The following is a 26,332-nucleotide window of genomic DNA, read 5'->3' on the forward strand; positions in this document are numbered from 1 at the left end:
GTTATAACTAGTCACTCTGTATTGTCTAATTTTATGCATTTATGGAGTATTTGATTAATTATTAATTCGCTTGCCTGCACGATGGCATAAATTTGTATTTGTCAACAACAACCACAATTTTGCTCAGCATTATTTTGTGACTAATACCAACAAAGTTAAAGAAAAACTTGCATTTACATAACATAGATCATGAAACTGGGAAATCAAAAAAACATTTTACAAACATTGAAACATTTGCTTCAGACACAACCACAGACGAAGAGTAGGGACAAGCTAAGGAAGAAAGGTATTGATATGTAAAATGATAAACAGGCCATAACAGGAAGGGATGGAGACTACAAAACTAAGAGTAAGTCAGAAAATAAGACTAGAGATTGCAAAAATAACAAAAGGACAAATTGAAAGGCTCTGTATCTGAATGTGCATAGCATTTGAAACAAAACAGAAGAACTGATAGTACAAATCAAAACAAATAAGTAAAATCTGATATTTAATCTGATATGAACTAGATTAGCCCTATACGTACTGTGGCTACAAGAGCAAGTTGGTTCATTAATATGTAAATCCCAGAACTTCATTTAAGTCACATTCTCGAAATTCTAGGATTTACATACTAATGAAGCAAAACCTGCAACCCATTTCTAAAAGATGGAAGACTTAACAACAATCTAGGTTTGTTCAAAATATCATTTCAGTTGCATGACACTGTAATCTTTTGCTATAAATCCTGTCTTATGGTCCTGCTCAACAACTACCTGATGAAGGAGCAGCACTCCGAAAGCGAGTGCTTCCAAGTAAACCTGTTGGACTATAATTTGGAATTGTGTGATTTTTAACTCTATTGACATAGATAAAAACAATGGTCATCTAACAGGAAATAGAAAGTAAGCATGTGACATTGTACATTTGGCAAGATGCAACACGATATATCACAGGGATCAGTGTTGGGGCCTCAATCCTTCACAGTTTATCAAAATGACTTGGGTGAAGGCAATGGAAAAGAAATTTATTGTCACATGTTCTTTTACAAGAAAAATACAGAGAAAACTTTTATAGGTCGACTACCAAAGTGCCTATATTAATGACAGAAGTCATACATAATAATAAAAAAAAGTAAAATTAAGATAAAGTTCATCAGAGTTCAGTTAATGGCTCCTGGGCTCGGAGAATACCAGTCAAAGAACAATGAAATACCTGGAAGACACAGCCAGGAGGAGACCATCATTCCAGGTGCCTAATAACTGGAAACATTTTTTAAAAAGCAGAGAAAGGAAAATGAAGTAAAAGCAGACAGAGGAGACAAGCTCCAGGCTCTTGGACTAAGGAGGCGGCATGCTATGCTGCTACTCCGCCAGAATTTTATGACAACAAAGGGTTCAACAGTATGGTTGTTAAATTTGCTGATGATGCAAAGAATCATAGCATCCCTACAGTGTAGAAGCAGGCCATTCAGTCCATCAAATCCACACAGACCCTCCTAGGTGCATCCCATCCAGACCCATCCCATCCCTCTAACCCTACATTTCCCATGGTTAACGCACCTAGCCTGCACATCTATGGGCAATTTACCATGGTAAATCCACCTAACCTGCACATCTTTGGAGTGCGGGAGGAAACGAGAGAACGCAGAGGAAACCCACGCAGACACAGGGAAAATGTGCAAACTCCACACTGTTGTCCAAGGGTGGAATCGAACCCAGGGCCCGAGCACAGTGAGGCAGTAGTGCTAACCACTGAGCCTCCATGAGGTAGCACAGTGAAAAGTACACACAAAGGTAGGGAGGTTATGCTGTAATTATACATAGCACTGGAGAGACCCTATTTGGAGTACAGTATACAGTATTGTTCACCTGACTTATGAAAGGATGTAAATGCATTGGGAGCAGTTCAGAGAAGGCCTACTAGACTAATACCTGGAATCAGAGAGTTGTCTTAAGGCTGAACAGGCTAGGCTTGTATCCAGTGGAGTTTAGAAATAAGGTGACTTGATTGACAAGATGGATGGGGAAAGGTGTTTCCTCTTATGAGAGAATCTGGAAAAAGGGGTCACTCATTTAAAACAGAGATGAGAACATTTATTTCTCTCAAGCGATTGAGAGTCTCTCTTCCTTAAAAAGGGGTGGAAGCTGAGTCATTGAATATTATTTCATGCAGAGCAAGATAAATGCTTGATTAGCAAGAGGATGAAAAGTTATTGGGGGAGGCAGGAATGTAATCAGATCAATCATGGTCTTACTGAATGATGGAACAGGCTAGAGGGGCAAAGTGGCCTACTCCTGTATTTATTCATACATGACTGCATGTTTTTCTCTCCAAGGTGGTACCAGACCTGGTGAGTATCTCTAGCACTTCCTCTTTAAATTTCAGATTTCCAGCATCAGCAGATTTTTGCTGTAAACCCTTGAAATGTAGTCAACGTTGCAAAATAGAGAATGTATGGCAGCAGGTTTCCACTCACCAAGTTCGTAGAAACAATGATTTGATAATGACCCTTGCTGAAGAATCTATTTTTCCCCTCAGTTTCCTATGATACTGCTGATGAAGACTCCCAATTAAAGATACAGAAACAAGTAGTAGAGGGTAAAATTTCCTTATCTTGCAAAAATATATGTAGTAGCTTCATATCATAGAGTACATAGAGTCAGAGATGTACAGCATGGAAACAGACCCTTCAGTCCAACTTGTCCATGCCAACCAGATATCCCAACCCAATCTGGTAATTCAATCTAATTCATTCTTGAACACAATGTCCTGTTTAAATCATTAACTTCATAATATCTTTAATTCAGTATTTATCAGGTACTAAGAATGTTATAACCTTAAATTAAATTATTGAAAGTATAACTTTATTTGAATGTTTGTAGTCTTCAAAAAGGGCAGGTGTGCTATCCTCATTCAATTAACTTTTTTCACTTTACTCCTGATCGTACATAATACTTTTGTAGTAACTGAGAGAAAATGGCGCTTGCCCTCAGTTCCCAGGCAACAATTCTCACAGCTGAGTGCCCATGTTCATAAGGGGGGATTCAGTGGAGATTTCACCCCTCACCTGCCATTTCATGTTCCTTCACTTCTCACAACTGCTTCCTGATCTTTGCTTAATGCCTGCTATTGTGGTTTGAGTACATTTAAAGAGGTGAGCAAAAGTAGCCTATCAAATTGATTCATACCTGCCTGTGATTTGATTGTCCTTCACCATAACGCCAACTCTATTTTGAAAACTTCAGTCAATATGCATGCTTCACTTACATTGGGGTATGATGCTATCCAACAAAATGCACTGTTCTACAGCAACTAACAATTGCCTAAAGTAAAATGCAGCACATTCCTTTTACCAAAAAAGGTCAATGATTGGACTTTAAGGGGGTGATAAAGTTGTGACCCTTTGCTGCAGGTGGAGAAATCTAATTTTCAAATTTTAGATGACCTGAACAAACATGACATGTTGCATAGAGTGAAAAGTAAAATTTCAAACCATTTATTCTCGCATACTTCTTGAAATTCTTGTTTAGAGAGTAACATGGTAAACTAAAAGCTGTTATTTTTCCTCAGCAAGGACTGAGCTTGTGAAAAGTATGTGGCCCAAGTCATGGGGGTCGCACAATTTCACAGGTTATAAAATCAATGCTGTCTTCTTTTTGGCTACTGTGATTATTGTGATGGTGGCAGATCAAGAGAAAATGGGCTAAAAGCTCAGAGCAAAGCAGCTGCTGGGGCCAAGCAAGGTTGAGTCTCACTGACTCTACTGCTACAGTCCTATGTACCCTGGTGTTACATTGATGACAAGTGTAAGCACAGACTCTCTGATGGCAATTCAAACGTTCTTTTTAGTGGAGGTGGGGGGATGGTGGAGAGAGAATGCTCAGGGTTCCGTGTAGGAACATTCAAGCCAGTCAAGGCTATGATATCCATCAATACTAACTTACAAGAACTAGCTTTCTGTCAGAAATGCAATTTGGAGTACTCCTCTTGCTGAATGTAAGACCCTGGTTGTGCAGCGTAACCTTCTGAGAATGACTGTAGCTTTAAACCTCAGTCCGTTCATTAGAGTACATTAATTAAGTACATTTTACTGATCTATGAATGTAGTTCATTCTCTTTTCTAATAATTACCGTCAAAATCTTATTTTAATTCCCCCTTTTTAAAAATTAGGCAGTCGATACTACGAGTTAACTCTGGCTTTTGCACAGATCATATTCATTACATTCAGAAAATCCCAGTGAACAATCCAACTTTTTCATCAATTATTTAACTGACACATATGACTGATTCGATCTGTCTCTGTGTTCAAGGTAAAAGAGAACAATTAGGCAAAGTGAAAACTGGGATCCAATTTGGAACATGTTTTCAGAGGGGAAAATTACCCACTACCTTCTAAACATCACAAACAGTTTCCCTCTAGAATAAAGGCTTCTTCAGGCAATTCAGCACTTTGGCTAATTGTGACTATGTTTCAGCAATTTATGCAGCATGGAAACGAAGACGATGCATTTAGACTGTCAGTATGCACCAGTTTGACCATTTAAGGGACAATGTCAATCACATCCTCCTTTCTGAATGATGTTACCACAATTTGTATTACAATATGCAGTCGTCTATTATTTCAACAGGAGTTGAAACTACATTGTAAGCCCAGGAAAAATATTGTGTTCAAAACTTCAAGTTACACTGCCAGTAAGGACTGTTGCTAACTCAGGAAAAAAAAAATCATTGCTTCTTTTTTTTAATAAAAACATATGATGCATTTTGCCAAAATATTTGAAATGTCTTGTTACTAATATTTCTCTTCATTTTCATTAGATATCATATTTGTTTTATGTCTCCAGATCTACTTATCCGAATATCTTTATTTCTGCTTTCATGTTCCTGGATTTTCCTTTGCTTCATTTTAACTTTTTGAAAGGTCATAATGACTTAAGCAGCTCAACTCTTGCTTTCTATTTTTTCTTTTCAGACTGGAGATAAGGAAAATCAATCTGTCCTTGTTTTCAGTAACTTTCAATGCTCTCTTATTGCAGTAACAAGATGCTTACCTTCACCTGAACCCATTTCAAACTGTCTCATTTTCTATGTTTTTTTTCAGAAAAATGCCTTTATCACATTTAATTCATTTCGTCTATTCCTTGCAATATTTATGATCCATGATTAAACACTTATTAAATACCAACCTCCAATTTGTATCCACTCACAACTCAAAATGAACAGCTAACAAGTGTAAAATACAACTACGTTTAAGCCAGTGGCTTGAAACACCCAAAGTGCCCCAAGTTTTCTAACCCGCATGCCCTTCCTCAAGCCCATAACACCTACATTTTGACAGGCAGTGTAATTATTTCATGGGCTGTCGTGTTGTTTGGTCATATTGAACTTGAATATTGCTAAGAAAAGACACTTTGACAAAACGTATCTTTTTTCAGCGATAATTAAAAGTTTTGCATCATCAACTCATCATGCCCATTGTTTCATTGACTTCTGAAAATATTAAATGGAGCAAATAAAATCACTTCCAAACCCACGACAAAAATGAATAGGTGGTTGCAAAGTATTACAATGCAGTTGATTATCTTTGCCTGTAAAGCTTTCTGACTCAGAACCGCAGTGCAATTAAGTGAAATGAGTTGCAAAAATATGAATTATGTACTCATCTAAAAGCCTAGAAAGGATGCATGACAGAAGGCCATTCAGCCTATCATGCCGTGGCAGTTCTTTTTAGAGCAATCCAATTAAACCAATTATTTCCCATTGCTCTGCCATTTCCTCTTTTGTTTTGAATGTTTTGAATCACATCCTGCATCTTGCTGCCTTTCAAACAGTGCATTCCAGATCACTGAATTCAGTAGGTTTGCTGAATCAGATTCACCAGCAGCCACTTGTTGGCTAATCATGCCATAAATAATTTTGTAAATGTACTAAATTGTTGAAAAGTAGTTCAACTGATAGTTTTTGAGAAACTACACTTCTCACTAACTCTAGGCTCTCCGTTAGTAACTTTTTTTGTGAAACTACATTTCTCACCAACTCTAAGCTCTCTGTTGGTAACTTTTTGTGAAATTACATTTCCCACCAACTCCAGGCTGCCAATAATGTTTTTTCTTTGCAAAACTACATTTCCCACTAACTCTGGCCTTGGCTATTAACTTTTTTGTGGAACTACATTTCTCAACAAATCTAGGCTGTCTGTCAGTAACTTTTTTTGGTGAAATTACATATCCCACCAACTCTAGGCTGTCAGTAACATTTTTTTTCGTGAAACTGTGTTTCTCACCAACTCTAGTTCAAGTTTCAGGTGATCACAAATAAAAAGAGCAAAGTTCTGCGGATGCTGGAAATCTGAATTAAAATCAGTAAGTGCTGGAGAGAGTCAGCAGATCTGGCAGCACTTGTGCAGAGGGTTAACGTTTCAGGGTCAAGCCAAATGGAAGTGAGAGTCACATTGAATTTGAAACGTCAACTTTTGCTTTTTCTCTCTCCATGGATGCTGCCAGGCCTGCTAAGAGTCTCAGCCACTTTCTTTTTGCTTCATGACAGGCAGAAGATACAGTGGTCCAACTGGTGTCACCACTGAATTGGTAAGGGGGAGGCTGGTGCCATCTCTGACCTCCTAGCCTCTCTAGGAGCATGAGTGGGTGGTGGGCACTCACCTCTGGAAGTGGCATGCCGTTGATGATGAGATCTGGCTGTTGCTGGGAGCTCTGGGTGCTGGTGAAGGTGTGATACACGTGGTTCCCGGCGGCGTTCCTCGAGTTCTGGTTCTCCACGTTCAGGAAGGTGGCCTCCGACCTGCGGCACCCCAGGGGCAAAGTCTGCTGGTGGTAGTCGAAGTAGTTGAGGGAGGAGGTGAGGGAGGAGCAGCTGACCACGTTCATCTTGTCGGTCTCCTCCATGTCCCTGGGCACCAGGCGGATGTCGTTCTTGCTGATCTTGCCCTTCTTCTTGGGCTTCTTCTGCTGCCCGTAGGAGTACTCGGCCACCCTGCAGTTGTAGGTCCTGATCTCCTTGTTGTCCCGCTTGCACTTGACCGCCACGAAGATCATGGTGACGAAGAGGATGGCGGCGATGGAGCCCAGGGCGATGATGAAGATCAGCGAGAGGTTGAGGGAGCCGCCGGACTCCTGGGCGTCCAGGGCGGGCGACAGGTACACCACGATCAGGGCGGTGGAGGAGAGCGCGGGCTTGCCGTGGTCCTGGGCGACCACCACCAGCTCGTAGGTGGTGTCGGCGCCCTCGGCGAAGCGGCGGCTCGTGCGGATCTCGCCGTTGGCCGCGCCCACGTGGAAGTGCCCGCGCGCCCCCTCCGCGATCTCGTAGCTCAGGCGGCCGTTGTCGCCGTCGTCGTAGTCGTCCGCCCTGAGCACGGTGACCAGGTAGCCGGCGGGCACCCCGCGCGGGATGTAGAGCTCCGCGGTGCCGTTGACCAGCGGCGGCGCCGAGATGAGCGGCACGTTGTCGTTGACGTCGAGCACCAGCACGCGGACCGTGGCGTTGCTCTGCAGCGGAGGCGCCCCGCCGTCCCGGGCCAGCACCTGGAACTCGAAGGAGCGGGTCTGCTCGTGGTTGAAGGAGCGCAGGGCGTAGACGTCGCCCGAGGTCGGGTTGATGGAGACGTAGGTGAAGACCGGCATGTCCTTGACCTGGGACGGGGCGACCTGGTAGGAGACGGTGCCGTTGGAGCCGAGGTCGGGGTCGCGGGCGGACACCGAGAGCAGGTGGGAGCCGGGCGTGTTGTTCTCCTGCACCATCACCTGGTAGACGGGCTGCGCGAACACCGGCGGGTTGTCGTTCTCGTCGCTCACCCTGACGCCGAACGAGCGCGAGGACTGCAGCGAGGGCGAGCCGCTGTCCTTGGCCAGCACCGTCAGGTTGTAGAGGTCCCGCCGCTCCCGGTCCAGGCGGCCGTCCACCAGCACCGTGTAGAAGCTCTCGTACTCCTGTAGGCGGAACGGCGGCTCGCCCAGCAGCTGGCAGCGGACGCGGCCGTTGGGCCCGGAGTCGCGGTCGGACACCCGCACCAGGCCGATCACGTAGCCGGGCGGCGCGGCCTCGCTGACCTCCACCGTGCCGCTGTTGACCGAGAAGAGGCTGATCACCGGCACGTTGTCGTTCACGTCCACCACGTGCACGGTGACCTTGCAGTGAGCCGGGATGGAGTTCGGCCCCAGGTCCTTCGCCTGAACGTCGATCTCGTAGACGGTGCCCTCCTCGTAGTCGATGTCGCCGCGGACGGTGAGCGCGCCGGTGCGGGGCTCGAGCGCGAAGAGCTGGCGGGTCCGCTCGGGCACGTAGCTGTTGAACGAGTAGACGACCTGGCCGTTGCTGCCCTCGTCCGGGTCGGACGCCTTCAGCTCGGTGACCAGGGAGCCGAGCGGCGCGTTCTCCAGCACGCTGACCGTGTAGGCGGCCCTCTCGAAGCGCGGGTAGTTGTCGTTCGAGTCGATCACTCGGATGTTGAGCTGGGTGCTGCCCACCCGCGGCGGCTCGCCGCCGTCCACCGCGCTCAGCTGCAGGCTGTACCGGGACTGCCGCTCGCGGTCCAGCGGCTTCTCCACCACCAGCTCGGCGAAGCGGGAGCCGTCCCCGCGGCTCTTGATCTCCAGCGCGAACAGCTCGCTCGGGCTGAGCCGGTAGCTCTGCACCCCGTACTGGCCGGCGTCCGGGTCGTAGGCGCTCTCCAGCGGGATGCGGGTGCCCGGGCTCGCCGTCTCCGAGATCTCCAGGTCGATCCTCTCGGCGGGGAAGCTCGGCGAGTTGTCGTTCAGGTCCACGATCTCCACCTTGATCACGTAGATCTCCATGGAGTTGACCATCTCCTCCAGCGAAATGAGGCACTTGGCGCTCTGGCGGCACAGCAGGTCGCGGTCGATCTTCTGCTTGGTCACCAGCAAGCCGGTCAGCGGGTTGATCTCCACCAGGTGAGGCGCCGAGTTGGAGAGGACGCGGAACAGGGGCACCGTCTGCTCCCAGGTGGACAAGCCGGCGTCCTTGGCGATGTTGCCGATCACCGTGCCCGCTCTCTCCTCCTCCACGATCGAGTATTTCAGGTTGACCACGGCGGCGGCAGCCCGAGCCCACAGGAGCAGGGCGAACAGCGGCGCTAGCAACCAACCCATCCCCGCTCAGGGAACCTGTTGATAAAAAAATAATAAAATGCCCTGGATTTCACTGCCCACAGCTCCCAGTCATCATGCGAAGGCTCCCCCTCTCTCTCTGTCTCTCCCTCTCTGGGTCCTCACACTTGGTCCTCTCGCCAAAACCGAACGGAGATGCAAAAAAAAAGAGGGAGGGACGAAAAATATAAATAAGACACGCAAACACTTTTGAGTTCACCTTGAAAATATCCCTCCCCTTTCAAAAAGAGATGGGATTTCGAGTTGCCACCGTTGCAATGCACCCTCGGAAACCTCCGCTGTCCCTTCTTGCAACAGCACTCACTTCAGCGACCAACCATGTCGAACTCTTCCCCCCACCCCCTTCCTCAAGACGTTGCAGCAGGAGGGTTAATTTCAGTTGGCGATCTCAGCCTGCGCCCCCCCCCCCCCCGCTGCCTTTCTGAGAGGAGTTCACAGTGGACAGGAGACACATTGGCGCATCTGGAACGGTGTGGAGCAGGAGGTGGGACTGGGGGCTTGCCGCAGCTCTGCTCTCAGCGCCGCTGCCATTGCAAAGTAGCGACTGAGCCGCGGCGACTCGGCTTGGCACGGCGGAGTCCCGGGACCGGGCACGCAACTGCAGCCAATCGCAGCCAACTGCCGGCATTGATCGACAGCAGCAAATTGACAAGTTCTTTTGAACACTTCCAGGAGCCCAAGAGATGAGCCACCACTCCTCAGATCCTCACATGAGAGGTGGAGCTTGTGCAAAATGCGAAGTGTGGGAGTTGGAGTGTGTGTATGTAGGAGTCTTGTGTGCGTGTGTGACAGCGCGCGTGTGTAAAATAAATCAAGTTGTACACAGCTTCCAAATTGAACACAATTGTTTCGTTCATTTTCCAAACGGCGGTTTCAAAGCGATTCCGTTTTTGTTTTGTTTTTTTACTTTTGACAAGAAAGCAAACGCAGTGTCCTTTCGAAGAGACTTCTTTTTGAACAGTTCTATTAGATGGGTGAGAAGTGGAGGATTAACGCGGATGTAATTTGAGGAATCAATGTGCAGCAGCATAATTGTTATTGTGTTTAAATACCGTAATTACAACAGAGCAGAGGCGGTACCTATTTGCGTCGTATAGTCATCTCCTTTGCTGCAAAAATTGCATTTTTTGGACATCGGAGAGATTGAAGGCAGATCTCTTCCTAACCTAAGTACATTAGACGAGAACACATTTCCTGTTACATGAACAAAGGTTACTTTTTTGAAGAGGGGCGGGAGATGAGGAAGGGAAATTTTATTTCGACATTGATATTTTGTTTTCGAATGTGAGTGGAGGTAATCAGTTTGCCGCTTCTCTTGGGAAAAATCCGTTCCTTGCAGACAGCATTTTGTTTTAAAGTAACCAAAAGAGCCGCATTTCGGATCTGCCGACAGAAATGGCACAGTTCCATTTCATTAAAATCCTGGCCAGTGGTTGACTTTGCACCCGAGTTGCAACCGAAATGAACCGGCAAGGTTTCGTTGTTTTTGCACAAAGCTCAATGAGTTTATTTAAATTGAAAACACCATGGATGGAGTTCTTTGATGATATTATGTGGTCGCCTCTGTCGGAACTGTGTGATCAATACAACTGAAGTGGCGCCTGTTCTGTTTGATTGAGTACCAGAATATAGTCTGAATGGGATTCCGTGCCATTAAAACTGCCCCAGGTGAATTGAAATGGAGGGAGCGATTCAGGTAAAATGATCAACGGTGTAATGGGTCCTCATATTAAATCATTCAACGATAGACAACAATGCGTCAGCCGAATCATATTACCCCGGGGGAAACTAAATAGGATATCTATGCAAAGCTGTCTTTCTCAGCTAAATAATAGCAAATTCAGATCCAAAAGCCCGATTGCATTACTTCAATGACTGCAAAACCACTGGGTGGATCGAAACGAAGAGTATTTTATTAAAAGGACAGGATCCCTGCTGCGTGCCAGCCCCTCAAACACCTTTGATCATTCGCCAACCTTTTTGGGGGTGAATAAGCTACATCCCTTCAGGCGTAGCAGCACCGCCAACGCACGCACACACACTTAAATAAGATATCAGTGTTAATAAATTTGTAGGGATTTTAATGAAGGTATCTCGAATGCCAATGCAAAAAAAATCCGATCGAGTTAGTCAAACAAACCAAACGCACTGATGTAAACTGAGACACTCGCCCTAGACTATCAGACTGCAGAGCGCTATGTGATAGGGAAAGTGTGGGGAGGGCTGCTGGTGTTAACAGTTTGTGTACTGAGTCGGCACTTGCTGTACAGTGTGAATGATATTGAACAGGCAGAACCGTTTTTCTTTACAGGAAATGTGATGAAGTCAAATCTCCGCGATGTGCAATCAGGGCTGGAAAAGTAAACGCGCGCGTTCTTCCAATCTTGGCACAATGATATTTAGGAGCTCTCGTTCCGTCTGTGAACGCCGAGGAAGCTTTGTCCCCTGGTTTCAACATTAAGATTTTTTTGCGGGGGCAAAGGGGTGTCTCGATGGTGTTGACTCTTTGGTCATGTGTTTGTGCAATCAGATTCGTTTGATCTTTTTGACTGCAGTGTCAACCCGTGCGGAATGAGGAATATACTCAATTAATCTAAAACTCCTGTATTGGTTGACTGACGTCTTAAGCTACTAGGAACATCGTGGGGGGTGGGAGGAAATGAACCTCACTAGCGCCACACAGTGGGGAAAATTAAATGGAATCCCTGGACCCGATTGAGGGGACAAGTGCAGCTGATCACCCAGCTGTCCATTGAGTCGATGGTTGGCTTCTCACTTTCAAATCAATATTTACCAAGTGACATGGATTTTTCTTTACGCAGATGGCTTCTGTACATAGCAATTGCACAGACTATTCTAGATTTAGTGGTGTTTCCGTTCATCCCCTGTTTTACACTGCAGTGAGATTAAAGACACAGTATGTGGTACAATGATAATGGTATGCCTCGCATGCCAATATAATCATTGTTTTCACTTGCAATTAAGGTGCTGGTGGATCCTAACAATGGGCTTAATTGTCAGATATCCTCATTTAAATAGTGTAGTTGCTTTGAATTATGTTCTGCAGAAAGCCTTGCGTGTTAGATTTGTTGACGAATGGCAAGGCGAAATAGGTCTGCCTTTATTCCTGATGAAGGGCTTTTGCCCGAAACGTCGATTTTACTGCTCCTCGGATGCTGCCTGAACTGCTGTGCTCTTCCAGCACCACTAATCCAGAATCTGGTTTCCAGCATCTGCAGTCATTATTTTTACCTAAGTTTTTAACTAAGTTGCTCTTTGGGAATATGAAATCACATTCCTGTCATTTTGTCTGATTTGGGAAGGCTGACTGGATATTAAGTGTTAAGAAAAAAATGAAAGTTGATTTCTTGTCTTCAGGCTTGCTGAAGCACATATTAACATATTGAACTTTCATGGAGAGCACTGACACTTTATTTTACATTTATGTTAAGACAGGGATTTAGCAAAAAAAAAGTTACAGAATATTATGGTGACCTTAAAAATACTGGAGAATACTTTAGTGTCATCCACTGTTGGAAGATTAAATAGAGAGAGGAAGTCTTTTTTTGGATAACGTTTCAAGTGCGTAAGTGGTTAGAATGGCACATGAAAACTGCAGTATCCTTACACTGCATAATCTTAAAACCCTTGAAAATCCAGTGCACAAATCTAAACTCTCAATTTTTTTCCACAGTGCTGCAGGCAGTTTTATGACAGTTTTAACTCTGTATGCGATAACAACATTGTACAAACATGAATATTCATCTGATTTAATTTTCATGAGTCATGAAAAATGTATGAAAGCTTAACTTTTACTGTACAAATGGGCTTTTAATTAGCATGCGAATTTTTTGGAGAAAAGTTTGAATTCAACCTGGGCATAGTCTCCTAAATTGACTATTGCAGTTTGAATCAAGCATTAAATGTTTTGCAACAATTTAAATAAATTATGCCACATTATTATCTAAATGATTAAACATGTTATTTTGTGTTAAAATGTCTTAATAAGCAATGCCTGATTGACAGCCATTAACTAGAGTGTTTCTGTTTTGCTTTATCCATTTGTAGGTTATCCCTGCTTTTCTATTATGATCTATTAGTCTTATTTTAATTATGGTGTTGGTGCCACTCTTTTGTAATCTATTGGTGCTAATTAAATACACTTTGGCATTCTTATTCTTGATATGCATCAACCAAGCTCTTTTACTAATTCCATGTCAACACAAGAGTTGCACAGTCACTTGACATATAGCATCATAATGAATGCTGATGCCATGAAAGTGAGGTTAAACTGAGCAACAGCTTTAATTGATCTATCATCTGATTAGGAGATTGACCTTTACTGTCTCCAATTTCAGTATTCCTGATACCATTTCTATTTCCATGTCAAAGTGTAGCAACAGGATGATCCTGGTAAATTGTTTCTTTCAATGAGTTTCTCCTTTGTATTATCTCCTTTTTTCATTTTCTCCTTATATCCATTGACTCGTCTAAAGCTCTCTGGTCTTTTGATGATTTAAAATTTTTTGGAACTAAATTGTTTCTTTTTCACTTGGGTATACAATTACTTTACAATTCTCTCTCCTCAAGTTTCAGTCTAATCCAATAGCCTAACTAGTCTCTTCTATCACACTCCACTCTGCTTTTCCATGTTTGTTCTTAGCCTCAACAGCCATCCTTTTAATTTTGCTAACTTTCTCCAGTTAGAATGTTATTATAGAAGCCTGTATGGTTCCAGCTATGCCTGACCTTTTGTATGAGATGTGGAACATCTTTTGTTCTAATCATGCTCACATCTCCTCCTTGATCAATCCTCTGTTTTGTTGATGACTGTTTTGAAGCTGTTTCCTGCTCGCATTCAAATTTGGAAAATATAATTGATTGTACTTCCAATTTCATTAAATCTTCTTGGTAATTCTTCCCTGGACTTGTCCCATTCTTCATTTCTGTCAAAATCTGTAGGCATATATTACAAGTTCACTATCTTTCAAACTTACTTATACTTCTTTCCACAACACTTCCTGAAAAGGCCACCATCCCTTCGCCTAATTTTAAATTTGTCTCATGGCTAACCTGATGATTTCAATTTCCCCACAAAAACATTTGAACTGTCCTTTCTTGTCATCTGAGATATTGCCTTACTTGTAAGCCCTTGTTTGTAAGTCTTCTTTTGTGACTCCATTCATCTCATCTGACTCCTTTCACAGTCCTAACAATGTTTCCTTTCTATGTTTATCTTTTATCCTACCATGCTATCTTAACTATTACCATCCAACCTAAAAACATTTAGTGGATTTGCTTGAACACCTTTTATAATATCCCCAATACACATTCTGATCATACCAATAAACACATTCCCCTGTTCCGTTCTCTGCCTACCTGAAGGAGTGTTCCTTCTGTAATATTTTGTTCATTTTCTATTTCACATGTGAGATTGGGAAACAAAAATATTTCAAAGGAATAAAAGGATATGGGGCAAAGCTGGTATATGGCATCACATCACAGATTGAATGTTGAATAGTAGAAAAGGCTCAAGGCTAAATGGCCTGCCTCTGGTCTTACATTCCTACTTGAATTCCTTCATTACAAAGGCCCCTAGATATCTTTCCTTTAGAACTGTAGCATATGGAAAATTTGCATCATCCACCCTTACCAAAGACATCACAGATTCCTTCTGTATTTATCAACAATTCATGTTCAAATGTCCAATCTCTTCTAGCACATTTGTAACTTATGTGTTTCAGTAGTCCAGCTAATATCAACTTTTGCTTGTGAAAAATTGCAAGAAATGTAAATTGTGGTCAAAGTGAGCCATAGTGCTGGCTCGTATGTCATTAAAGTAAAGAGCCCAGGCTACTCCCAAATGTTTCAATCTGATCTGTTCCTTCTATCTGTGTCATGTCCCTTCACACAGAAAGTTTAGTTAGTATCAAACTTGGCTAATGGTGCAAAATCTGCAGAAGTGAAAGCTCTTATCAGGCTGCAGTTCATTGTTAAATGGGAAGTTGTGCTCAGAGTAAAAATAGTGACTAATTGTTCACAGTGAGTTATGGCTGGGTAATTACCATTAGGTTGTTCCTAATGGTGGGTGAGATGTTAACAAGAGGTCACAAATTTAAAATAATCACAAAAAGAATCAAGGGAGACATTAGAAAAATAATCCATATTGAGAAGATAATTATATGCAGGTTTCTGAGCCACAACCATAGTTAAAAAAGAGGTTAGATATTATTTCATAAATAATTGAAATGGTTGCTTAAAATTAAAAAGTTAAGGAGTGCAGGGAGTGAGCAAAGGAATTAGATTTAAATCGATGACTTGAGGAGTAAACTAACAGAAACACTTGACTGTCTAAACAGCCTCTTCATGTGTTGTAATATACTATGATATTTCTAACCTTTTGAAGAGTCATCTAAACTCGAAACATTAGCTTGCTTTCTCTCCATGGATGTTGCTAGACCGGTTGTGATCTCCAGCACTTTTTGTTTTCAAAAGAGCTATTCTTCCTACCTGTGGGTTCAATGAGAGGGTGACCAAAGTGGTAGAGGAGAAGACTGCTCATACAAGGAGAAAGGTGAAAGTAAACATGTTCCTCAGCTCTATGTGTATTTCATTTGGGTAATAATTGAAGTGGAGCTTCTTATGTTACTTGTGGCTTGCTATCATATTTATACCAACTGATGTGCAGGACTACTTTCTAAACGGTGAGAAAATTCGTAAAGCCAAAGTACAGAGGGATCTGGGAGTGCTAGTTGAGGATTCTCTAAAGGTAAACATGCGGGTTGAGTTCGTGATTAAGAAAGCGAATGCAATGTTGTCAATTATATCAAGTGGGTTGGAATATAAAAGCACTGTTGTGCTACTGAGACTTTATAAAGCTCTGGTTAGGCCCCATTTGGAGTACTGTGTCCAGTCTTGGTCCCCACACCTCAGGAAGGACATACTGGCACTGGAGCGTGTCCAGCGGAGATTCACACCGATGATCCCTGGAATGGTAGGTCTAACATATGAGGAATGGCTGAGGATCCTGGGATTGTATTCGTTGGAGTTTAGAAGATTAAGGGGAGATCCAATAGAAACTTACAAGATAATACATGGCTTGGAGAGGGTGGACGCTAGGAAATTGTTTCCGTTAGGCGAGGAGACTAGGACTCGTGGACACAGTCTTAGAATTAGAGGGGGTAAATTCAGAACAGAAATGCGGAGACATTTCTTCAGCCAGAGAGTGGTGGGCCTGTGGAATTCATTGCCACAGAGTGCAGTGGAGGCTGGGACGCTAAATGTCTTCAAGGCAGAAATTGATAAATTCTTGATGTCACAAGGAATTAAGGGCTACGGGGAGAATGCGGGTAAGTGGAGTTGAAATGCCCATCAGCCATGATTGAATGGCGGAGTGGACTCGATGGACCGAAATGGCCTTACTTCTGCTCCTATGTCTTATCCTTTTTGATCGCTTAGCAAAATCTATCTTGAAAGATTCATGATGCAATGAGCTTCTCTTTGACAGAAACAGTTAGATTAGATTAGTTACAGTGTGGGAACAGGTCCTTCGGCCCAACAAGTCCACACCCCGACCTGCTGAAGCGCAACCCACTCTCCTACATTAACCTCTTCACCTAACACTACGGGCAATTTAGCTTGGCCAATTCACCTAACCTGCACATATTTGGACTGTGGGAGGAAACCGGAGCACCCGGAGGAAACCCACACAGACACGGGGAGAATGTGCAAACTCCACACAGTCAGTCACCTGAGGTGGGAATTGAACGCGGGTCTCTGGCACTGTGAGGCAGCAGTGCTAACCACTGTGCCACTGTGCTGTATTGCAATTTTTAAAAATCAGAATCCTTCTCTCATATAAATACTTTTAACCATATTCATGAGCAGCCTCTTGACCTTGTTTCCCCATGCTGAATTGTTACTGTCAGTGTAAGTCCCATTTGTAAGGAAATCACCAATCATTTCCTTATATTGTTCTTCATCTATATCCCCTTACCTCTCCCTATCATTTTTTTTTCTCTCGGTGAACATCCTTGATTTAAAACAAAACTTTTCTTCAAGCCTCTTCACAATGCATTTTCAAATTCCCAACTATCTAGCCTTTAGCCTATGATTCATCATGACAATATGCAACAATAAATCACATTTTCTGCAGCATCTTTCATCTTCCTTATCCTATTAAAGTGATTACACACTATCATTCTAGTCGTTGCCCAGGTATAACTTACCTTTGCACTCAAGTGTAAGGAATGCAGATTAGAATGTTTTTGCCAGACAATTGGTTTAACCATCCATTGCTAGATCTGAATCGCAAAACACATTACTGGAAATCCAAACAACATATGATGGAAATATTCAGGAGCCCAGACAGTATTTTTGGTGAGAGAAATGGGATGGGTTGTGTGGAGTATGCAAATTGGAAGATTGCAAAGGTAACCCTGCCATTTTGCAAGGGAGGGAGAGGAACCAGGGAACTGCAAATCCATTAGCCTCATGTCAGTAGAAGAGTCATTACTAGAATCTATTAAAAAGGATGTGATTACTAGATATTTAGAAAATAATTGATTGAACAGTTGCAACATGATTTTATGGAGGAGAAGCCGCGTGTTGACAAACCTGATAGAGTTTTTTTGAAGATGTTACCAACAGATTTGATAAGGGGGATCCAGTGGTTGTGCACCAGGATTTTTGGATTTTTAAACGGTTTTTGATGAAGTCCCACAAAGGGGTTAAGTAAACAAAATGTAAGTGCCTGGGGTTAGGATAATTAAACAAGCATGGATTGAACATTTGTCAATAGGCAGAAAGCAGAGAGTAGAAATAATGGATCATAAATGATGAAAAGCAATGGATTCAGCATCAATCCTTGCCACACACCACTGAACACATGCCTCCAGTCTGAAAAACAACCCTCACCTCCACCCTCTGTATCCTAGTTTCAAGACAATTTTGTATCCAAATAGTTTGGTGTCCCAGATTTGATGTGATCTAACCTTGCTAACCAATTTACCATGTGAGAGCTTTTCACATGCCTTGCTGAAATCCATATTGACAGCAAGTACTTTGTCTTCATCAAAAGGTTCTGTCAGTGAGACATGAGTTTCCACTCACAAAGCCACGTTAACTATCCCTAATCAGTCCATGCTTTGTAAATGGATGTGTATCCTGTCCCTCAGAATCCCCTCCAACAACTTACTCACCACTGACATCAGGTCACCATTCTATAATTCTCTGGATTTTCTTTACCACCTTTCTTAAATAATGGCACCCCACAAGCCAACTTCCAGCACCTCACCCATGGCTATCATGATACAAATATTTTGGCAAGAAGTCCAACAATCTGTTTCCTTGCTTCCCTCAAAGTTCACCTGATCAGGTCCTGTGGATTTATCCACCTTTAGGCATTTCGAGGCATTCAGCATCTCCTCTTCGGCAATGTGGACACTTTTCAGGATATCGCTTATGTATTTTCCCAAGTTTTCTAGCTTCCATGTCCTTCTCTGCAGTAAATAGGAATGAAAAATACTTGTTTAGTACCTCACTCATCTCCTGTGTTTCAACACATAGCCTTGTTTACATTTCAGGGGTCATATCCTCTCCTTAGTTACTCTTTTGCTTTTAATGTAATTGTAGAATTTCTTTGGATTCTCCTTGCCATAGAATCTCAAGCCGCTTTTTGCCATCATGATTTTCCTCTTGAGTATACTGCCCTTAAACTCTTTGAGGGATTCACTCAAAGAAGCATAGAATTCCTACACTGTAGAAGCAAGCCATTTGGCCCACTCAGTTGGTACCGATCCTCCAAAGAGCCTTCCACCCAGCCCACCTCCCTACCTGATCCCTATAACCCTGTATTTCCCATGACTAAATCACCTTGCCTACACATACATGGAAATTATAAACAATTTAGCGTGGTCAATCCACCTACCCTGCACATCTTTTGAATGTGAAAGCAAAGCGGATAACCCGGAGGAAACCCACCCAGTCATGGGTAGAACATGAAAACTCCACACAGACTGTTGCCTGAGGCTAGAATCAATCTTAGCTGTGTGTATAAAACATACGCCTCCTTCTTTTTCTTGACTAAGGCCTCAATTTCTCGAGTCATCCAGCATTCCTTACACCTAAACAGCCTTGCCCTTCTCTCAAGAGGGAACATATGGACTTTAGCAAGTTTTTTGACAAGATTCCACATGGTGTTACTGTTGTCACCATAGTATTACCAGATCATAGGGGCTAATCTCATTTGAGAGAAGAGACTGGTGGTAATTTAACCGGAGGGCCACCAGTCCTCAAGCGAGGGATGATGTTGAGAAGCAGAATCCTTCATGGTAACCTCAAACCGGTGGTGGGAGTTGAACCCACGCTGTTGGCATCACACTGCTCTATAAACTAACAACCCAGACAACTGAGCTAAACTGATTCCCTCCACATGGTAAATTGTTTGGTAAGGTTAGATCACAAGGAATCCAGGGAGAGACAGCAAATTGGATACAGAATTGGTTTGAAGGTAGGAGGCAGGGTGGTGGTGGAGGGTTGTTTTTTGGACTAGAAGCCTGTAACCAGTGGTCTACAGCAATGCTTGGTGCTGGGTCCACTGCAAAATGATTCGGTCGTGAATATAGGAGGTATGGTTAGCACTTTTACAGATGACACCAAAATTGGTGGTGTAGTGGACAATGGTGAAGGCTACCTTACAGTACAATGGGACCTTGACCAGATGGGCCAAATGGGCCAAGGATGGAGTTTAATTTAAATAACTGTGTGGTGTTGCATTTTGGTAAGGCAAACTAGGGCAGGACTTATGCAAGTTAATTAATAAGGTTCTTGGAAGTATTGCTGTATAAAGAAACCTCGGGGTGCAGGTGCACAGTTCCTTGAAAGTGGATTCACAGGTGGACAGGGTGGTGAGAAGGCATTTGGCACGCTCACCTTTATTAGTCATGCATTAGTTTAGGAGTTGGGAAGGCATATTGCAGCTATACAAGACAGGATTATGCTTTTTTTTAGATTACTGCCTTAAATTCTAGTCTCCCTGCTATAGGAAATATGTTGTGAAACTTCAAAGGGTTCAGAAAAGAATGTTGCCAAGATTGGAGGGTTTGAAATATAGGGTAAGGCTAGGGCTATTTTCTCTAGAGTGTTGGAGGTTGAGGGATTTGTAAAATCATGAGAAGCATGGATTGGGTGAATAGCCAAGGTATTTTTCCCAATGTAGGTGAATCCAAAACTAGAGGGTGAAGGTTTAAGGTCAGAGGGGAACGAAGGGCAACTTTCTTCATGCAGAGTTTTGCATGTATGGAATGAACTGCCAGAGGAAGTGATGGAGGCTTGTACAATTACAACATTTAAAAGGCATCTGGATGAGTTTCTGAATAGGAAGGTCAAATGCTGGCAAATGGGACTAAATCTGCTTAGGATATCTGGTCAGCATGGACAGGTTTGCTGAAGGGTCTGTTTCCATGCTGTATTACTTTATGACTCTGTTCTTGGGTTGGTAGGCTGGTACAAAAGGTATCAGTGCTTGGATGCCAAGTTTTCAGTGACTTGTATGTGGGAGCAAGTATAATATACACAAATTTGCATATGACACAAAATTAGTTGGAATTGTGAATTTGCTAGGAGGACGCAAAGAAGCTTGAAGGGGATTTAGCCAGGCTGAGTGTGTGGACAAAACCATTGCAGATGGAATATAACATGGACAAGGGTGAGATTGTCCACTCTGGTAAAAGAAGTGAATGAGCGGAGTATTTTTTGAATAGTGAGAGATAGGAGAGAATTGATGTCTAAAGGGACAAAGATATCATTGTTCACAAGTCATTGAATGCTACTAATAGGTGAAGGTTGTTCTTGTGGCATAATGGGAGTGTCCCTACCCCTGGGCCAAGAGGCCTGGATTCAAGTCCCAGCTGCTCCAATGTATATTAACATATCTGAACAGGCTGATCAGAAAAATAGGTTAAAAACAAACCACAGTGCTACAAGCAATCCAGAAGAAAAGTAGTATATTAGGTTTTATTGCAAGAGGATGTGAATACACAAGCAAAGAAATCTCATTTGACAATAGAATGACAATAGAAAACTCTACAGAACATTGATGAGACTGCATCTGGAATATTGTGTGCATTTCTGGACCATGTGCCGAAGGAAAGAAAGACTTGGTACAGAGGGAATGCAGTGAATGTTTACTGGCTGATTCTGGGAATGTCCTGTGAGGAAAACCTGATGAGACAGGGACTCTGTCTCTAGTTTGGAAGAATGAGAGCGATCTCAAAGAAACTTGCAAAATTCTCAAAGGGATGAACAGAATAATGATTCTCCTGTCTGCACCTTAGAAATCAGTCTCTGAATAACAGGCAAGCCATTAAGGACTGAGATGAGAAGGAGCCTCTTCATCGTGAAGTTGGTGAATCTTTGGAATTTGGTTCCCCAGAGGGCTGTGCAAGCATAGTCACTAAGTAAGGTGTACAAATTACATCAAGGGATATGGAGGTAGTATAACAATAGTTTGTTGAGGTAGATAGTCTATAGCAGAATTCCCTATTTCTGCTTGAATGTTTTTATGTCCACTGTAGTAGGCAAAATGGTAGTTGGATATCGAGAATTGTGCAGGTGGTTGCATGTCAGGCTCTTGCCATAAATTCTCACTTGCATGAAATTTAAATGCAATATTATGTCAATTGATTTTGTCTCCTATTTTAATGAAACTCATACATGTTTCTCCTGCTCTCAGTAACTCACCCAGTAGAATTTGGCATCTAATCTGGGTCTTCCTTGATTCACTGAGAGACCCTTGGACTGCCAGGAGACTGAGCCACAGGGCATTGGATTCGTCTTGTTTTGTTTGTGTAAAAACTCACCGTGATGGGGGCTGAACCTCAGGCAGGGAATTCAAAACCCAGAACTAACAAATCCAAAATTTAAAGGACAGTCTTAACTGAGGAACAAAGCAGTCATCTCTTAATTTGGCATCAATCTATCTCAAAGGAGAGGACATTTAGGAAGCTGTCTGCAATGAAAGTGAGAGATGATGGCAGCACAGGACTCAGTTATCCATCCTTCCCTTTTTCATCACAGCGTACAACACAATAAGGTGTTAGACCAAGGAACAATTCCTTCAGAATCCTGAAAGGAGAGGAGTGAGGAATGTATGTTTGGTGATGGCATCACATTGGATGAGCTGGAAATAGAGTTTGATCTCTTGAAAACTGTGTTCAGGGAAGGTGAGGACAAGAGGAACTCTACCACAGCTTATGGAGGGAGGGCAAGAGGTGAGAGGTGAAGTGCCACAAATGGGAAATACATAATTGAGGACCCTGTTGCCCACAATGAATCCTATATTGAAGAGAAAGGAAATGATGTGCTGTGTGGTAGATTGCATCATTAGAACAGAGATGGCGAAACTGGCAGAAATGGGCATTATCAGTCCTACTCTGCATTGGTAATGCTGCCCACTATTCAAAGATAATTGAGGAAAATAAATATATGGTTCTCTTCACCACAAACTGTCTTCCTAATCATAACCTCAACCAAATAGTGTTTTCACTCTCACCCTCAGCAATAAATGTGAGCTGCCCTGAACTACTTTGGCAGAAGGATTAAGACAATCCAATCAATGGCTTCCGTTGTTTTCCACCCTTCTCTAGCCAGCAAGAACAAACTTCCTCTAAAGATCTTTGCTACCGTAGGTCTGAAATCACAGCCTTCTTTGGTTTTTCTCCTATTACCCCTTATTGCACCTTTGAGCTCACTTTATTCAAGAGACACTCCTCCTGCCTCCTCGATTTTGTTCCCACTGAACTGCTGATTACCCAAATTCCTTTGCCTGTTCCTATGTTAGCCAATATTATTAATAATTTTCTCAACTCATAATATTTTCTCCCCCTTCAAATTTGCTTAATCATCTCTCTTCTCAAACAATATTTCATCTCTCTGTCCTTACAAACTGCTGCTCCACTCTGAAGCTCCTTTCCTTGCTAAAGTCTATGAATGTTCCACCACCTTTTAAACTCTCACTTATCTTCCTTGGGATTCCATATTTGAATTCCTCCCACCCCACCAAGTTGTATTTCTAACCCCTAGGACAATTCTGAAACTGTTCTTATCAAAGTCATGAATTATATTGCTACAGATCACTGGGCTAGTGCACTTGAAATCACATCCCACTTTTCCCAGTGTCATCACAAAAGTTAAAGATTTTATCAAAAGGCTTGCAGACTTCCCCAATTTATCTGTCTTTTAGACCCAGGTTGACAGAAGGCACAAACCAGGTGTCTGTACATATCAAGAATTATTATTTATTGCAAATAAATAAATGGATTCTGGCTACAGGCAAACAATTATGAATTATCGACATAATGCTCCACTAATTAAAACTCTAACACCTCCTTATAAAACTCCCCTTATACACACATACACAGAGACAAACAGTCAGACATAAAAAAAACTTGAGTGTCATGGGTGGAGGGAAAGGCTGAGAGGGGACTTCAATTGTCCCTGTCTACAGGGTTCTCTGAGATGATCTTTTTGGTTTGTCAGAACTTGCAGTTTCTCTGTTTTTCTTCTCCAAGCACTCAGGGTGATGCATTCACATTCAATAATCTCTGGCATTTTTGTTAAGTGTAATAGCCTACAGCTAATGAAGAGGGGAAATAGTCTGATTTTCTTCAGGCTTGAGGTTTTTTTTCAACTGCAGAGTAAAGGGCAGCTCTTTTTTCAATGATCCAATAGTTCTTGCCCAAACATTCATACTCACAAATTGTTCAACTACCTGGGAGCCCATCACATAGTTATTACCAGGCAGAAGGCACTTTCTTCAACAATTAGTCATAATTTCTGAGAATAATCAGTTACTCCATTCGTTCACACTTCCTGGCTTCAACTCGTTTGCTACTAGAATTCCCCCACTGCTTGATCAAGCAGCATTGTAAACAGTACTTACAATGAGTGTCAGACAGTTTTTAAAAAGTGCAAGAATTCTTGATCTTTACAATAGATAGGGTGAATAGCAAAGATCTTTTCCCAGGGTAGCGGAGTCCAAAACTAGAAGCCATAGGTTTAAGGTGAGAAGAGAAAAATTTTAAAGAGACCAAAGGGGCAAGTTTTCCACATAGTGAGGGGTGTGTATATGGAATGAGCTGCCAGAGGAAGTGGTGGAGGCTGGTACAATTACATTTAAAAGGCATCTGGATGGGTATATGAATAGGAAGGGTTTAGAGTGATATGGGCCAAATGCTGGCAAATGGGACTGGATTAGTTTAGGAAATTCTGGTCAGCAAGGATGAGTTGGTCCAAAGGGTCTGTTTCCATGCTGTATAGCTGTGTCACTATGATTCTATTACAATCTTTTACTCATTTCCGTCTGCAAGAAAAACTGCAAAAAAAGGATGTTGTCTTTACAATGTCTATGTTGACCCTGATGCACAATTTCTTTTTAATCTGTCTGCAAATTCTAACATGGTTGACAATTAAATTCTGCCACTGTCTGTCTATCTCTCACCCTTCAACACTGCTGCTGCACTTAACCTCCAGCCCGATAATCTCCCAAGGTTTTATTCATTTAAGGAATCTATTTCACATTCCAATTTTAATCCCTCTATCAACTACTGACAAATTTGCTAATGATGAATCCTTAAACACTGGAAATCTCTCTCAAAAGCTCTCTCAGCCTCTCTTTCCTCCTTTAAGACATTTCTAATATTTTTTCCCCTTTTCAAGTTTGGGTTCAAGGTCTTATGATCACTTATGTGGTTCGGTACCAAAAGTTATTTGCTAATGCATGGGATGTTTTAATGCATTTCAAGTGCTATGTAAATGCAAATTGCTTCTGTTGTCATTTCGAATTCATCTTGAACCAATGACACAGCATTATGACAGCTGATCTTATGAAATCACATCTCCTCTGATACACTCAAGTACATATGAATGGGTTAATGTGAGGTTACAGGAATAGTGATGGATGGAATCAAGATGTTCCAACATTTTGCACCAAACTTTCTTGGTCACTTTCAATATTCAAGTAACTCAAAATAACTTTCTTCCCCACTAAATCACTTGATACTGCATGCCAGTTAATTTTGATAAAATAAATAAAGTGCTGTCAGAAGAGGAATACATGAAAAAAAACAATAATGACTACCCTGCAAAGCCAACTAATGAAGTATAGCAAAATGTAATTGGGAGTGCAAATTGATATGTTCAACTGTGAACAAAACAACAATGAAGCTGCCTTCCACATAAATGTATAATTTTTATGAATTAATCAGACCAGGTCTCAGGATTATTGGTAAATTAAAGATATGATTGAGGTGTGTCTGTAGGTAGAGTTTCCTCCAAAATCCTAAAGTTTGGTTTTGAACTTCATCTTGGGAATTATTAAGTTTTGACAAGGAATGCTCTTCATTCAAACCCATTATGCCTCCAAGGATAAGGGACATATATGGCCAGACATTTGATTTAATTAATTAAGTTTTCCACCAGTGAGGTTTCATTTTGCTAACACAAAATTTCAATATTAATTTTAGCAATATTTTTTGAGTTGCTTGGTAATCTTCTGATCTGATTGTGCCTTCTGAATGTTCGGACATAGTTATCTCCACTATTTCCTTTTCCAGCCATTCTCAACTTCACACGTCTTCATGTCTGTATATGTGTGTACATTTTCCATGCCTCTTGATGGCCTTAATTACCCATTATGTGGAGATGAAGTTGGTTATCCAGCCATTTCCATCTCTTTGCTTAATGTTCAAAACAAAACAAAAACTGTGATATATCCTTTAGTCAGCTCTTTGAAATATGATTAATTCAACATATATATACTGGTGATTTTTCTTTCCTCTATTTTCCTTTGTTCAATACTTGGTTTAGTGAAAGGGTTTGTACCTGTCAGACAAGCCAGTTGCATACTTCTGGTATTTTCTGTGTTTGTGGAAATTAACAGTGGTGCTTTGCCTATTGCTGTGTGATCCTTCTGGATATGGTGTCCAAGCATTACATTGGTACTTACACTACCTCTGAATACCAATCTGTACTGCTCGCACAGAAAATCATCACCAACATAGGTTTAGCAGCTGGGAGTGGGTGGGGAGGGTTATAGAATCATAAACTACCTACGGTGTGGAAGCAGGCCAATCAGCCCATCAAGTCCACACCAACTCTCCAAAGTGCATCCCATCCAGACCCCTACCCTATCCCTGCATTTCCCATG

General features: G+C 42.3%; 1 protein-coding gene and 1 long non-coding RNA gene across 2 annotated transcripts in view; one reads left to right on the plus strand and one right to left on the minus strand.

Moving 5' to 3' along the window:
* pcdh19 (protocadherin 19) overlaps positions 1–9,419 on the minus strand; it is a 114,258-nt gene extending 104,839 nt beyond the window's left edge. The window contains exon 1 of the mRNA XM_043704492.2: positions 6,643–9,419. Coding sequence (XP_043560427.1) covers positions 6,643–9,108 — 2,466 coding nt within the window. The 5' untranslated portion in view covers positions 9,109–9,419. The remainder of the gene's footprint in view (positions 1–6,642) is intronic.
* Positions 9,420–9,785: 366 nt separating this feature from the next.
* LOC122557479 (uncharacterized) overlaps positions 9,786–26,332 on the plus strand; it is a 79,498-nt gene continuing 62,951 nt past the window's right edge. Inside the window, exon 1 of the long non-coding RNA XR_015758676.1 lies at positions 9,786–10,822. This is a non-coding gene — a long non-coding RNA (uncharacterized LOC122557479). The remainder of the gene's footprint in view (positions 10,823–26,332) is intronic.

The sequence above is a fragment of the Chiloscyllium plagiosum genome, unplaced genomic scaffold, assembly GCF_037043375.1.
Source record: "Chiloscyllium plagiosum isolate Xiang-an unplaced genomic scaffold, Cpla_swu_hap1 HiC_scaffold_11, whole genome shotgun sequence".
Lineage (NCBI taxonomy): Eukaryota > Metazoa > Chordata > Chondrichthyes > Orectolobiformes > Hemiscylliidae > Chiloscyllium > Chiloscyllium plagiosum.